At 37.7% G+C, this 16974-nt stretch overlaps 1 protein-coding gene across 1 annotated transcript in view; it reads right to left on the bottom strand.

The window, feature by feature from the left end:
* Positions 1-16974, bottom strand: part of LOC139730076 (uncharacterized) — a 177954-nt gene that overhangs the window by 40313 nt on the left and 120667 nt on the right. Inside the window, exons 11-14 of the mRNA XM_071640984.1 lie at positions 13210-13372; positions 12312-12440; positions 11341-11516; positions 9947-10089 (exon numbers count right to left, since the gene is read on the bottom strand). Of these exons, the coding sequence (XP_071497085.1) occupies positions 9947-10089; positions 11341-11516; positions 12312-12440; positions 13210-13372 (611 nt within the window). The remainder of the gene's footprint in view (positions 1-9946; positions 10090-11340; positions 11517-12311; positions 12441-13209; positions 13373-16974) is intronic.

Raw genomic sequence — 16974 nt, forward strand, 5'->3', positions numbered from 1 at the left:
CTTAACATTCCATCCAGTGATTTCTTGGTACATGTATCTCGCAAAAAGTTAAAAGCTCAATCCTCACCTCGAACAATACTATGCCAGCCCTTTATTTAAAGAACTTCTCGTATGCGCGTTGCGATCAATGTGATTATCCCACATAAGATTATCCGAGGTAGCCTATATACGTTTATCCAATTAGCAGACAGCATGGGCTATGGCAAAGACTGGCTCGAAATGTCCGTTTAAAGCTCCCACACGAGGTGTTAATCGGAGAAAGAGAGGATAATATGGAAAATGCACTATCACTTCATGTCGACAGCCTCTGATTTCCATGCATGGAAGATGCAATCGAGCAACACTCGAAGCCAGATGAACTCAACACGATGCTATGAACAAGCACTCAGTTTCTCGTCAAAGTAAAGCGTGGTGACACGGAAGCCTCTACACACCTGTTCACGCGCGTGCACGCACACAAATGCGAGCGCGCATACACACATACACATCCATTTTCCACAACAGCCGATTACAGAAAAACTCTTCAACTCACTGCCTCTCAGATGTACGACACGATCCCCGCGTATTGTTATTGCTTAAAAACATCAAAATATCCTGTCAAATGAAAACATGCCGCCATTTTCAACACTGATCACACAAAACTAAAAATTCAATACTTATTAGGTAGTTGATGTATTTTGTTTAAGTGCTAAGGCCTACCCGTCTAAGTTTGTCTCAGCGCATGTAATCAACACAGAAATAAAGTTACCCCATCATGAAAAAAAGATACGTTAATACGTCGATGTCTGTATAAGATTTGATTGATGTAGCTGTATCTGAATGTGTACGTCGTGTGAGATGCGTTTACTAGCCTATATCATAAGTCATGTGTGTGTTTATTTTAACTTTTCTGCCTTCTCTCACGCGCTCTCTCTCTCTCTCCTCCACTCTCTCTCTCTCTCATTATCATATCATAACCATTTCTTACGCCCTGAGTTGACCTCGTCTCGACTAGTCCTCTTTCTATTATCATCTTCTTCTCGCTTTTCACCCGCTCCTCCTATTAAAAAGTCAGTGTATGACTATGTCTTTTTTATTCTTGTTGGTAATTTAGCCAGATCAAAGTGGAGCCTTTCTACAAGTACTACACTTCCCAGTTTCCTCAGAATTTCATACTAAAAAATAATATCAATAATAATTTCTTCGTCGTTGCCTAAGTTTGAATTATGAATAGGTCAAGCCAATTATGGGAACAGAGGCCGAAAGAGAAATTTCGTTGTCTAAATTTAAAAAAAAACCCAAAACAGCTGACTAAAAGGAGAAAAGCAAATTGAAAAACAAACATGAATTTTAACCAATCAGATACGTTATTCTTTCGGTATTGATGATTTTCGACAAGTGGTAGAAAGTCGCTAATATGCGATAGCTATTTCGGCTTGATGCTCTTGTTTATTTGTTTATTTGTTTGTTTGTTGTTTAGCTCTTGTTAACAAAGATCGCATCAACTCATACGTTACAAAGAGTGGCAATAAAAAAACAAACAGAAAAGAAGTCATGGAATGTTCTGGTCTACTCATGAGTATCTAGTGATCACTAAGAGAGGATGAATGTAGCTTTACATTATATATACATCTCCGGTAGATGTTAATGTGTTTTGACAGTAAAGGTCCCCGCACGCAGCCTGATAAGATTGCTATCAAGTTTTATAAAACGACAGTTAGATGAAAATTTTGTGTGTATGAAGACTCTAATATCCCGTGGCGGATCTACGGGCGGGGGTTACCCCCCCCCCCCCCACACACACACACATACGGGTCTATGGTGGAAACCGAGGACCTGTTTTACCCCTAAGAATTTTTAACACATAACCGAGGACCTGTGTGTCAGTAGGACTATGTCAACCAATGACTCATTCGATATTACCGTCCAACCGAGGACTTATTACAATAACGCTAATCGAGGACCTACAAACATGTACCCCTACATGCAAAAGCAGACCGTTTGGAATGGTCTGCGTACGTCCTCGGTTCTCTGTGTGTCCTCGGTTTTCAATAAATGTAAAGTTCGAGTGTGTGTTCTCGTTTTACACCATGGGTAAGTGCACACACACACACACACCTCATTTGGATTTTTGTGTGTGTGTTAGTTTTGTTTTTGGGATTTAACACCCCCTTTTTTTTTTTTCTTGCTTACTTGTCAGCCGATTTTGGGAGACCAGCGGCAGCAAAAAAAAAAAATGCCTTTTTTTTTTGCTTGTCATGATTCTTTGTCACTAGGTCAACCCCCCCCCCCCCCTTAGCAAAAAGTTAGATCCGCCCCTGGATGTCAATGATATGGATATACGGCACAGTAAAATGTCTGAAACGCAAGCATTGTTTTAATTCCGTCTCATTTTCCTTGAAAGTGAATGAAAGTACATTCGTTGAAAGTGAAAGACGTTTGCCTGTCGTTTCATACTGTAACATAAACATTCTTTCTTTCTTTTCTTACTACTACTACTTTGAATGAATCAATGCATTGAAAAAGAAACTTTTGATATGGTTACATCGGTTTTTTTGATTGTCTGTCATTGTTGTTGTTTTGTTCTAGCCACTCTGCTCCGTTTGAAGCCAGGAGACATATTTTATATAAAACGCTCAAAAGAAAAGCCTACGTCGCCATTTTAATCATTGATTTCTCTATTCTGATTTTGCTTAACTGCAGTTCCCTTCCTTGTACAACGTCTTCGGATCAAGCGATGTTTCCGAATTAAGTTTAATATTATACAAAAATTAACCACAAAACAGATGTGATCACATACACATACACACGCGTACATAACACACACGCACACATTATATAATACACATATAAGCAGAATCACACATGTGCACATACATACACACACACACACACACATACACACACACACATAAACACAAAAACGCATACACGTGCACTGCATAGTTACACACTCACGCACTGCACCCACGGTCTACAAGCAATGCAAATTTTGTAGCTGGAAAAACAAACAAACAAACAAACAAACAAACAAAACGAACAAGCACAGAATGCATATTCTATTCACACCTACAACCCTAAGAAGTATCCCAAGATTTGCGGGGGTCTCTTGAGTGTCATCGGTGATCCATTACAGCTGGATTAACTTTTGACACCGATTTCAGACCACCGTTATCAAAAACGAAGAAGACGTTATGTTTTGACTTTGCTTCTTTTTTTTTCTAACTTATTTCGTTCGATCAAACGTCCTCGACAAAATCTATGCGATGTATTTGCAGTCAGATGAAATACTATGTCTCATTTTCTTTCTTCAGATCGCATACAAGATACTTTTCACTGAAAAAAGAAGAAGCAAACAACTAGACACACACAATTTCCTACTCTCTGGTTTAGATAATAGATTCAATTACAAAGAACTATATTTAAAGCCTATACATGTCATGGAACATGACTACAAGACTACCAATCGGAGAACCCGAGTTCGAATCCAGCCCACTGCTTACATCCTCGGTCAAGACGTTTTTACACGCAATGTACCTTTAGACCCAGGTGTATAAATAGGTACCTGGCAACGCTAGGGTATTTGATAATGACAGGACCTTCTGGTAGAGCAGTGGCAATACTGAAGAGGCTACCCTGGTAAAGAAGATGTTATTATGACTATATTATTATAATATCATGACTATCATACTTCTCGTTCACCAAGAAACGAGGTTAGCATTACTGCTAGCGTTCTCTGTTATGCTGTTGATCGTAATTCCTGCGAGGAAAATTCAAGAGAAGAGAAGAAGGCGAAATGCGGTCTTACAAGCCTCGGTGCTTATCAAGCTCGTGAAATGCAGATGATTAGAACAGCTACATTACTCACACGTTCACTACGAAAGGCAAGAGCATGCTCCACGGGTCGAGCGGGGCAGTCACAAAGATAATCAAGATGAGGCATAGATAACACAGCCCAATCCAAAGAAAGAAATATTTGAAAGCTGATACGATTCAAGCGTCATGCGGTGAAAAAAAAATAATAATAATAATAAAAAATAGAGCTCGCCTCAAATTCGATCGGTATTTTGCGCTTTCATCCGACATAATGAAAGTTTGCTTGAATGGTGCAAATACCGAGTCAGTTTGTGGAATACAAGTAGCACGTTTTATGTGCGCTCCCTTGATCCGTTTTATGACGTGTACGACGTCCTCCGAAATTGTCATCATTCAGTCAAGAAAGGCCCTCGATAACTTTGGAAACAGATACTTTTGGCCAACTAATCTGTTTCTTATATTTACAACAACGCTACAATACTTCTCTTACAGTTTTCAAACACTTGTTCGTTTAATCGGAGCAAAGGTGGTGTGAAAATGATATTTTGTATTATGATTACTTTAAAGTAAAAAGCGTTTTTTTTTTCGTTCGATGTTTTATTTTAGCAACGATCAAATTGAGGCAAGCGAGAGTTTTTGAAATCAGCTGAAGATGCTATGGCTCGAACTAAAGAAAAAAAAGCGTCTAAAATAGAGTTTAAAAAAAGAAAAGAAAATGAAAGAAAAGTGACTAGATAATAATGAATATAGTGTTCGAGAAAGACAAAGAGAAAAGATCAACCATTCTTTGATGCTAACCTTGAAGATCCTTTACTGATAAATATAAAATTTGCATCCTCCAATTTGCTCATGTCCACATGGCAGCTGGAATAGGTCGGATACCGAATAGTGGGGTACAGGAAGAGTTCGGAGGGGGGGGGGGGAGGAGGAGGAGGAGGAGGAGGGGGGTAGGAGGGAGGGGGTTGGAGAAGGATACAGAAGTTTGGTAGAAAAGACACGTTAAGTGCAAGAAAGATTCATCATAGCGTGTAAAGGACGAGGATAAGACACGTCCAAGGGGTGGAACAAAGTGTTCGTCACGCAGCACAGAGAGAAGTGTGGTGTCCATTTCGTTAGTTAGTGGGGGTAACACAAAGACGGAGTGGGGTAGGGGTGTTGGTAGAAGTCGTTCGTCGGGGAAGCGGTGTAAAGAAGACAATTGGGAGAGAAAGCGAGGAGAAACGGTTGTATTAAATCGGTTAACATGGCAGGATTTCATTTCAGTTTCAAACACACACACAATGTTACATTTGTTACGTACGATGTTAATTGTGGTGAATACATTCACGCGATACATTGATTATACGCAAGGGGTGGAGGTGGGGGTAAGCGGATGGGTGCGAACTCCGCTTGGCTAGAGAACAGGTGGTGGTGGTGGTGGTGGTGGTGGTGGTAGGGGTGGGGATAATGTGCTCATACAGACACAGCGTGGTGAGGGGGGTGGAAGGATGTGACCGGTTTGGGTTGAGGGGTGGCAAGCGCATGGTTGCGGGCGTATGGGCGTGAATTGGAAAGCTTCCTTTTTTTTTTGCGTGTGTGTTTTATAAAGAGTTTGAAATAAGGAAAAAAATAGGGGAAAAAAAACTAGTTCATGTAGCAGCATGAACAGTGCATATCTAAATGGCACCTAGATGGTCCCTTTGGATCCCACAGAGTGGTGAATACAAGAGCGTTGAAGGGTGGTAGCCCCAATTTCTCTGACTCTCCTGGGGTATTGAATTCGATTCCTATACATCTTTGTCATTGGACGACGTTTTGCACCAGAAAATACGGATGTTTGAGGGTGAAAATAACCTCTTGGCGTCCCGTAGAGAGAAAGAGAAAGTAGGAGACAAAGGTCAGGAATAATATTTCCTGTCATTGAGGGCGCCATCCAGTGGTTATCATTGAAATACGATGGGCGGGCTTTACAGCACAAGTTGGTTCTTATTCAAGCGAACTCTGGGACTGGAAGTCTTCAATAAGTCCGCCACACACTATACGACTCACGACTACACAACTGACAGACTTTGGATCCGAAATAAATCGCAAAAGCCTGAGAATAAACACACTTGTTTGTTTCAGATCCAAAGTGTGTCAGTTGTACAGTCGTGAGTCGTTTAATGTGCGGCGAGCTTTAAACTTTCTGTTCTCGACCTCCAGTATTTAAGGGCTACCACCTTTGCATACATGATGATGATTCTGAATGTGTAACTAGATAAACCTCAATCTACCATAGACATGTATAACATCTACTCTAAAAGTCCATTGCTACGAAAATGCTTCAGTCTACCCGACGGTGGAAAGGAAACGTGTGTACTATAAATCTGACTAATGAAATCCAACGAAATTACCACTCCAGAGCATAAACTAGTGATTTGGGGAAGATGTGTGCATATATGATAAAAGAGATATGTTTCAATACAAAATGTTGAGATATCAACTGAAAACAAAGATTATAGAAGAAATTGAAAAGACGAATACTGTATAATCTATATGTTGCTAAAAGTTTATGATCAATATTGTGTCAGTAAGGTATTGACACCAACTTAGAAAATGAAAAACGAACATAAAGTTTGTAGAGAGAAAATAAGTAAATTCCAGATAAGATGTTGATAGCTGATGGCATGATAAGTTACGTAACAAAATATGCAGAATGAATGGATGAATAGGTGGAAAATGTGAGAAAAAAAAATCAAGAAAAAACCAAATGTTAATGTGTACGAACTCCCAAGCATTAATAATTAAAATGATGAAACGTGGGAGCGCATAAAACAGAATATTGCAACATTGAGCACTATGCTTTGAAAAAAAAAAATCTACATATGCTTTCCTTTATGTAAAAATAAATGTGAATTTGAATAAATATTCTATCCAAGATGTCCGTAGAGGTTCCTCTATGAGTAATTTAAGGGAGAAACCTCCCAAATAATATATATTTTTGATTTTTGAAAAAAAAAAACAACACCAACGACTGAGTGAGGAAAAAACATGATACCTTAATGTCATTTTTGATTAAACATAAAATCACACGTGCGATTAAATCCTATCCCTTTATCCAATTTCAGACCAAAAGAACTGTTTTTTTCTTTCTTGTCCAAGTGTTGCTTGAGTACTTAATAATAAACTCATGAACGTATTTCGATCTCAAAATGTTCTTGAATTAATCAATAAGCTTTGAATGATGTCAAGAGACTCAACACTTTTGAAGCACACATATACACGACGCCAACAAGGGGCACTGATAGCAAACACGTGTACGACCACCGTTTCCAGTGTTGGTGTTTAACGTTAAATGCACTGTGGGACGGGTATCACAAGTCTACAGAACTCCAATGGAGGAGAGAAAAAGAAAACAACACGTGTTCACGATAGAGCGAAAGAAATGAGTACGTGTATACACAGGTGTCATTAAACACACATAACGGAAGCTGAGAGCTCCACTTTCTTCACGACATTACGATACTACACATGAGTTCTCGGGGTTGCAACAGAGCGCGCACGATGAACACGACTACGGTGACGATGGCGATGACGATTTGAATGATGTGATCATGAGGAACATGATAGCGAACATGGAGACGAAGGAACACCGAATGGCCAAGAACTATGGGTACAAAATATGATTGAACACAAAAGAACGAAAACTCGACCTGCCTAAACGACATGATTCTCATATCTCTACAATGGTGATGTAAATGGACACTACAGAAAGATGTCGAATTTCTTTCTTTAAGTATGAAGAGAAAAAATGTCGTGGTAGGAAATAAATCGATGGAGATCACTGATTTACATAAGACCCAAACATTTTCTCTCTCTGCCCGGCTTGTAATCAGCATAATATCATGCTCTCTTTATGTGTGTATATGTGTGTGTGGCCAGACTCCATCAATATGTATTGCTTTACATTCGTCTTATCATATGATTTTTAACTTTCTTAAATACCCAATGTGCACACCTTTTCTTGACAAAATTCTGTATGTATTTTTTTTCCCAACAGATTTTCATACCTATGAGGAAAGATGGACTATGATACTAACGTATTGTAAATAATGTGTCACTCAAACGTGAAAATCTACAATCAAAGTGATACACATGGGATCTAAAATTCAGCGTTGTGCTGATTACAACATATATATAGATGTGTGCATGAAGCATGTCCTATCTTCTTCATAAATGAGGCTAAACAATTTTACGAAGTTAAAGCGTGGGATTTTAAAAAAAAAAAAAGGAAAGAGAGATATATTTAACACGAGAAATTGCGGAACTAAGTAAGTAAGACAAGACGGGATGGAGTAGAAATGACTCTTGCACATGTAGTAACATTCAAAGCGTTACTTGAGCCACAAATTCACACTAAAAGCAATTGAATGACACGGCGTGGGGGATGTGAACAACGCCCAATACAACACGAAATGGAATAAACTTCAATTCAAAAAAGGACATTGGCGTAGATAAAATGGATCACACAGTATACATGTAGTCATAGGAAAATAATTGTAAATTCTGAATTATTATTTCGTTACAAGTGGAGGTGAAACGATTTCGTATTGTCTTAATATCCACACTCAATTTGATGAATAACTTCGATGGAAACATAAAAAAGACACCCCATTAACGAGTATTGATGTGAAGTTATAATTGAGAGATTAACAGGAGAAAAAGAGAACTCAAATAGAAATTGATGTCATGCAAGAGATTGAATAATTTCACACGTGTCAAGGTTGAAAAGGCTTACATTTCCCACCGTACATTTGGTTGAAATTTGTCCGAATAGTTTTATTGGCGAAATAAAAGCGATAGATGATCAGTTGTACAATTTATTTCGACTAGTAAAAAGTGATAAAAAGTTGTGTCTTTTGTAGTTGCACTGTGCATAAAACAGTAATTATAAGAAGAGTACGACACTTATTTACTGCCTAGGCAAGCAAAATAAGAAAGATAAGTTATCAACATGGTGCCTATTCTAAATTGCTAAAATTCTGATGCTACAACAAAAATGCACAAAAATACGGTTGTCATGTTTGTAGGAAAAAAAAAAAAGGAATGCGTAAAACCTGTAAGGGAATAAAACGAGTTATTCAACGAGACATGAATTCCGACAGAATTTGATTCTTCAAAGGTCTTACGTAATGAGAAGCTCCTTGCTTTAAAGATAATTACAGATAGTGTAACATAGCTTCGCCTTTTATCGCTTGTATAAAGCTCAGTGGCTGTAACATAAAAAAAAATACTCATAGAGCGGTTGTTAAAAGAATGAATGAAAGTTAATTTGCTTTGCAAATTCAGAAGTGAGTTATCATTCCTTTGCGTGAATTGATTTAAGCTGTAAGTAACATAGCATTTTTTTTTTCAATGTGAGATGATTCTTCACACTGGTCATAGTCATCAAAAATGTTTCATGTTCACATTATTTTCGAACCTTTCCAAGAACTTTGAAATGATAGTGTACATGATTTCATGAACGTTAAGATAAATACCATTCATTGAAAAAAGGATTGGGGGAAATTTATTCTCTTACACGGTGTCTCCCTCACAAGACAAGAAAAGGTTTGAAATAATCACTCCTGCAAAAACGCAAGAAAACATCACCTTTTAATATCTGGTACATTAGTCGCTGCAACAAAAGACATGTTGGAGAGTATTTTGATATTTTACAAATGTAATTGTTGAGACAACTGGCACTTCCCTTTAATAGTTAAAGCAATTACAGAAAGAAAGAGCGAGAGAGAGAGAGTAAGAAAGGAGAGAGAGATACCATAAAGAGATATAAAGCAGACATATTTTGTAGAGAGAGAGAGAGAGTAAGAAAAGAGATACCGTAAAGAGATATAAAGCAGACATATTTTGTAGAGAGAGAGAGAGTAAGAAAAGAGATACCGTAAAGAGATATAAAGCAGACATATTTTGTAGAGAGGAGAAAGAGACAGCAATCAGACAGAGACAGAAAGATATCCGAAAACCTTTAATCATAGGTGCCTCAGCCAAAACGCCCCTCTGGACTTTAGCTACTGAGTTGTTCTTGGCTAAAGCTATTGAGTTATTAGCTCATATGGGTTATAACTATTGAAGGAACAGAAATGAACACTACCAAAAAAGGGGGACTAAACGAAGAATTCGCCCCCAAACTTACTTGCCGCTGGGACACGCTACCAGGTACCACAAACACGCACTCCAGTGCGACAGAAGGGCGATGTAGATGACGAACTTGAAGATGCGGATGGTGCCGATGTTGACATCGAGATTCTGTTCCAGGTTCTTGAAGTAGTTCGGGACCTTCACACATTTCGCACATTCATTAAAAAAAACGAATTGATGGATCTCAACTTGATCACTTTTGAGAGTTCTTATTTCAAGTGCTCTAGATTTATGCAATGCCGTGGAAAGATAATTAACTGATTTGATGCTGATGTAGGCAAGTGCCTAGCATTCAGTGGACTGTGAATTGAATTGTATGATTTTTATGACACTTTGAGTATGTTGTATTGACATTCAGAAATTAGGCAGGACTATGAGAGAAAACGAATCCCAACGTAACAGCACATTTATTATTCTGTCAACGAACATTCCGAGTCAGACTGATGCAAATCGGGAGAGCCCCTTAACTTTGTGTTTAAATCAGAAACAGGATACAGACAGACAGTACAGAAAATACTTACCCTACAAGACACAGTCAATCCTATCATTTTTCTCCTGTTCGTACAGTTTTAGCCCTTAAGACAATTACATCTATCGGCCCTTCTTTCTTGAATGAGTTAGATTCGGTTCGGTTGCACTCAAGTTCTTTAAGCTCCTTTAAGAAAAATCTCAAAGCCAATTTTCTAAAATCCTATGTGTAATTATTTTGCCATAATCGCTTAATTTTTTTTTTTTTTTTTTGCATATACTTAAATGATGCCTCGCTCGGATGACCTCACCAGTTTGATTAACTTGCTACTTTTTTAAGCATTTATACCATAAGTTAATCATAAAACATTATATAATATACTTTGTACATCCCGTAAACATTGTAATATTCTCGATATTTTGAATTTTGCATGTTACGTCACTTCTGACTTTGATATACTGTACTAAAACCCTATGTTATATTTTTGGAACCCACATCCTACAAGCTTTGCTTTTTAGTGGGTTCCTCATATTACACGTTAATTATATGTCCTTATACATTTGTGCATTATTGGTTCAAACTGACCATTGTGTGAAAAACATTTCTGCTTCAAATCAAATGGAATATAAAACTTGTACGAAATGTGGAATATGGAACGTGAATTAAAAAAAAAAAATACGGTGGATCGCCTCATATTGAATCAGCTAACTGCAAGAAAGACGAAATAATACACAGACACAGAATATTTTTGAAGTAGTTCTATTTTCAGTGCTAAATAGCACAGTAACCGTTTATAATGCGACTGAACAAGGTAAACCTACAATATATGACATGTAGTCTTGTTTCTTAGATGTAGGATTGTAGTTGTTTATTCTTCCATGGTACTTGTTACGAAAAGATATACAACAGATATGTCTTACCCGCCAGCATTTGATGAGTCGGTTGAGGGCCAGAAGGTAGAGTGCGTGCGTGCGCTCGGGCCCGCCCTCGTTTAGCAGGCAGAAGAGATCGAGCGGGAGGATGGCGAGCACGTCCGACACGAAGCCCCAGCTGCGCACGTAATGGTCCCGGATGTAGTGGAAGTCCTTGAACGTGCCTGGAGCCGATTCCAGTCGGATCAGGGTCAAAATATCAAGTCAAATCAAATCACGTCAGGGGAATGTGTGATAGGGGCAGTGTAGAGATATTTGAAATAAACTACTGATACGCGAACACCACATAGTAGAATATTTCAAAGGAAAGAAAGAAAAAATAAGAAACAAACAAACAAACAAACAACCAATAGGTTGAATTGAAGACAACTGGAAAAAAAACCTGCAACGAACAAATGAACTCCCATCAACTACTGCACATCATTAATTTTGTTAGGACGCAGAAACGTTTTAAAACCTGGATTGGCAGTGTTCCAAAAGAGCTTGGAAATCAAAGAGGAAAATATATAGATAAAGATATACTAGAGAGAGAAAGAGAGAGAGATTAGGAGTTGGCTGCAAAAGATAGAGATAGATATCAAAGTAGATAAGTAGATAAATAGATAGATAGATGGATAGATAGATAGATAGATAGATGGATAGATATATAGACAGATATATAGACAGATAGATAGATGGATAGATATGATTATAGACAGATAGCTACATAGATAAAATTGATAGATGCAAGCATATATAGAGAGAAAAAGAAATGAATAATTATAGATATATATAGAGAGAGATAATATGGGGATTATAATCCATAGACAAGACAACAAAGAGGTAGGAAAATGAATAGAGCGATGAAAAGCTCTCTAGCTAGAGAGAGAGATAGATAGATTTATGATTGAGAGAGAAAAAAAGAGAAAGAGAGGGAAAGTGACACACTGGTGCAGGGTTTGAAATGTGTCGGCTCTCACCGTTGGGTGTGGTGACAGCGGTGCGGAGGCGGACAATGATGTCGATGACGAGGATGAAATCCATGAGGTACATCAGAGTGAGTAGGACTAGGTTCTCCTTCGCGTTCTCGTCGTTCTTGTTCTGGTTCGCTGGAGGACAGGACGACACCACAAGATTTATTCATTAATATTCATTATTATTATCATTATTATCATTATCATTATTATTATTACTTTCATTATTATTATCATTATTATTATCATTATCATTATTATTATTACTTTCATTATTATTATCATTATTATTATCATTATCATTATTATTATCATTATTATTATTATTATCATTATTATTATTATTATCATTATTATTATCATCATTGTTATTATTACCATCATCATCATCATCATTTAGGGTATTTTAGGAAATTTATCCATCTCAGCTATCAATATTTCCACCAATTTTTAGAAGGTAAACCATGTCAGTCCTCATGGAGGTAATTGTAATTTACGACGCTTTTCATTAATTTCAGTATCAGGAATAATTATGTTTTTTTAAAAAAAGCACATGATAAGTGTCAAGTAATTAATTGATTAATTCTTTGTATATGCACTTTACACGGCACAGAAGTTAGATACGTATAACAACACTAAAGTTAGGTAATTGCTATTGGCATTCGGTTGATTGAAAAGAATTGAACAAACACACGCATACTGACACAAACCAAAGAATACGCACAAGCTAACGCACAGACTTAAAAAAACCCCACATTTATGCATGCATACACACAAACGCAAACACACACACACACACACTCACACTCACATACATACACACACACACACACACACACACACACACACACACACACAGACAAGCCAACCAACGAACAAACAAACGACAGGCAAACGTTCATACCGATAAAACTGGCGCAGTACGGGTATAGGAAAGCGATGATGAGAGTGACTAGTAATACCACCCGCTCCCACAGACGGGCGAAGCGAGAGTTGGGCAGGACCACTGTATCCGTGATTAGTGACTGGATGTCATCCCACAAGATCCGTAGGTGGCGCCCTGTCCTCTGTGAGACCGATTAAATAAACAGAAGAAAGAATATGGGGTGGGGGAGGGGAGGGGATAAACGGAGAAAAATTGTAGAAATTTAACTTGTTAGCTGTTTTGTTCAATTCCATAAATCTTGAGACATATTCTGCGCTAAACAAGGATAGATATATTTATACATTTGTAGGTAGGAATATGATACTAGTATAGGTAGGCAGATAGATAGGTAGATGGAAAGTTTGAGGGATATTTTGATATACAGACAGACAGACAGAAGGATAGATAGATAAATAGCTTGGATAGATAGATCTAGAGATGGAGAGAGAGCGGGAGTGAAAGCAATATTGAAGAAGAGATAAAAATGAAGAAATGGAGCAGATTCATTAGCTGTATGTTTCAATTGGCACGTGGGCTCTAAAGCAAGCATGTAGCAAAAGAGCTTAAGTTTATTCACAACTTTGTAGCAATATTACGTCCAAAATAGTGAGTTGACAAGACAATAAGTTGCGATTATTGAAACAAAAATATAACCCAAAGATTTACGTTTGGCATAGACGGACTAATGGGAAAAACACGAATTTAACGTGGGGTTTTTATTCAGTATTTTCTCGCCACATGATAGTTATTGACAATAACGTAATGCTTACCAATGTCAGTCATTTAAAACAGAGTGAGACGAATACTATCCCACTTTCAACCAACACCATTCACTGTTTAGGAAATATTTGATACTGTTAGATCCATGCAGACATTACAAAGCACTTACAAACAACAGCGCCATACGAAACAAGCACATTCATAGATCTGCTCAATTATGACATTCAGACAAATATCAATTTCACAAGTGCAAAAGACTGAAAACATTTTCTTTTTTTCAGCGGCGATGCTGCAGCAGTAGGAAACCAATATAATTATGGCAAACTTCTTTCTTTCCTCAGTTGTTTTATTTCCTGCTACAGCTCTTCAGGAAAAAAAGAAAACATCAACAACGAACAAAACAAATAGGTATTTATCTGTTTTTCATAAATGAACTGGTGAGAATTGTCATGCTGGTACTAGATCCGGGCATTTTGAAACTGGTGGACTATCTCCAAGAAATATTGGTTTACTTTATAAATAACTTTACTAGGCGTCTCTTTTGGGGCAATTGCTAGTATTGCCACTGGCCGTAAGATTTGAGTCACTGAAAATGAAGGAAAAATATAAAAAGGACCAGAATAAGACCAGATCATACAAACGCAAGCAGAGGCAAGCAATCAAACATTGCACCAAACACAAGACTCTTGCTCTACTTTCCTTGTGCTCACAGACTCACGCAATGGAGTTAAGATCGAAGGCGGTGTAGTTGCATAGATCTACAGGCTTGACAACTAGAAAGGTGATAGCGAGTGCCGGAAGGGTTAATAAAGTGCTTCTACCATGCACTGTGAAATACAAGTGTATGTCATCTTTCTTGGTCGAAAAAAGAGGGTGATTATTCAGGCGAAAGAAGCAAGTGCATCTGAAAACTTTGTGACAAGGTTTCTAAACTACAGGCCAGCATAGGAAAAGACACGAAGCGAAGAGAGTAGAAAACGTTCCACACATTTTGACACGTATGATGCGGTTTGCAAAGTGCAGTTGCGACAGAAAATGACAAAGAATTTGATACTCTATGTACGACTGGAAAGCGACTACCACAGAAAGCATAGATCTAGAGAAAAAATAGGATGGATCTTGGCAATCCTGGAGCAGTCTATCTTACCGACGGTGTCATCCGGGCTGGACTGTGCTGATTATGGCAACGTAATAACGAAGAAATGAAGGACCAGGTTAAAAAGAACATCAAAGACATTTGATCTCAAACAATGGCGTGAGGCCCCTCACCTGAGAATATTGAAAAGTTCTCGCGGCTGAATAAAAGACGATACCTATAACCATTACACACAGTCACGTGGGAACTGAAGCACTGAATAAAAAGAAAAGGGCTAAGTCCATGACGTTCGTTCTTGTTCCCCACCTTTGCTGTGAGGTTCTTTTGCAGAGAAATGAGCTATGGAAATATCAAAGAATATTTAGCAAATGAAGGGCGCCCTCCGTGTTCATCTTTAGTGCACTCTCAAATTGAAGGAAAATGCTCTTTAATACATGTTTTGTTTTTTAATCTTTTTATTGCAACTGATCAACAAATTGTACTTCATCGACGTATATAAACACCGATAAATTCAGTGTGTGAGCAATAGCCATAAAAAAAGAAAGAAATACAGCCATACATATTCGGATATGATTACATGTTACCGATCGCATGCGTGTTTATATTAGTGTGTTTATGTTGCATGTAATTTTGTAAGTTAACCGTTTACACCCATTTTTTTTTTCTTTTCCATTTTAGGCAAATCTTTCTCGTACTTTCCTACGCATGCGCTGCAGCTTTGTAAAATATGCATTTGATAAAAACGCCGGTCTCTAAAGGCATTAACTAATACTGAAAACTGCCCCTGTAAGTTTGTGATGCGCACAGCTTTTTAAAGCTCTAATCAAAATCTAAAAGATTAATATGAAGCCATTATGAAGTTACGTGTTATTGAGAAGTTAAATCAAAAAAGTATTACCCAAATGACTAATATTACATCGTATGTGATTGTAGTATATTAGTTTCTCAAGCTTTGATTTCATCTTGTTGTTGTTGTTGTTGTTGTTGTTGTTGTTGTTGTTTTAGGATCAGACTATGGTTCTAAAACCAGGCATCAGATCACCTAATCATGACTATCGAAACTCAATGGTGGTTTAATTTCAGTCACACTGTACTATCACTTTCTCAAGCCAGTGTTAGATTCCATTTGAACAACGCGGGGCAATATCGTACAACTTCTACACGATGGAGTTACACTCTCCGTTCAGGTCAGTCACACTAACTATTCAAAGTAATGCATCGGTTATCAACTGACGACAATGTTAGAATCTGGACGTATTTTATGTGCTTTCCTACATACGAATGTACGCTAGCTATAAAACACCCGTGTATCTACCTGTACGTTTTATTTCTTCTTTTTTTATTTTTTTTATTGACGTGAATAAGGAAAGTGAGCAGGCATATATGTTCGTGTTGTTAGTAAATGTTATCTTCCATGTTGAAGCCATGCATGATTTGTTAGAGAATTACAGCAGATAAAACACACGTTCAAACATACTCGAAACATTTTCTATCATTTTCTAGGGAGTAGCCGTGCAATGTAATGTACTCCTTCATGACTATAATATCTATGAATTAAAGAGGCATTCTGCTACGCGCAAAGATTTTTTTTTTACGGGTTTGAACACAGCACGTCTTTCTAATTGGCTGACAAAAGAGGGCGTGGCTTGTGATGATGGATATCATTGGCTGACTGACTGACTGATGTAATAGTGGGTAGAGACTGTCCCTCCAGCCCGTTAGCTTTGACAGTGTATACACTTCTCTCTCCAAGGGTATTAAAGAAAATGAACAGTACTTATTTCTCTCACAGCACAGACATCATCAGTCACGAATTCTAATGTTTAGAAATCAGAATTTCTGATTTATTCTGTGTTATTTTTAGTTGGAAAAAGAAGAATGAGAATAGATGAATTGAATTGAATATCAATCGCATGTAATCGTTACAC

The sequence above is a fragment of the Diadema antillarum genome, unplaced genomic scaffold (genome assembly GCF_040938485.1).
Source record: "Diadema antillarum isolate AM-2024a unplaced genomic scaffold, OU_Dant_1.0 seq00000290_RagTag, whole genome shotgun sequence".
NCBI lineage: Eukaryota > Metazoa > Echinodermata > Echinoidea > Diadematoida > Diadematidae > Diadema > Diadema antillarum.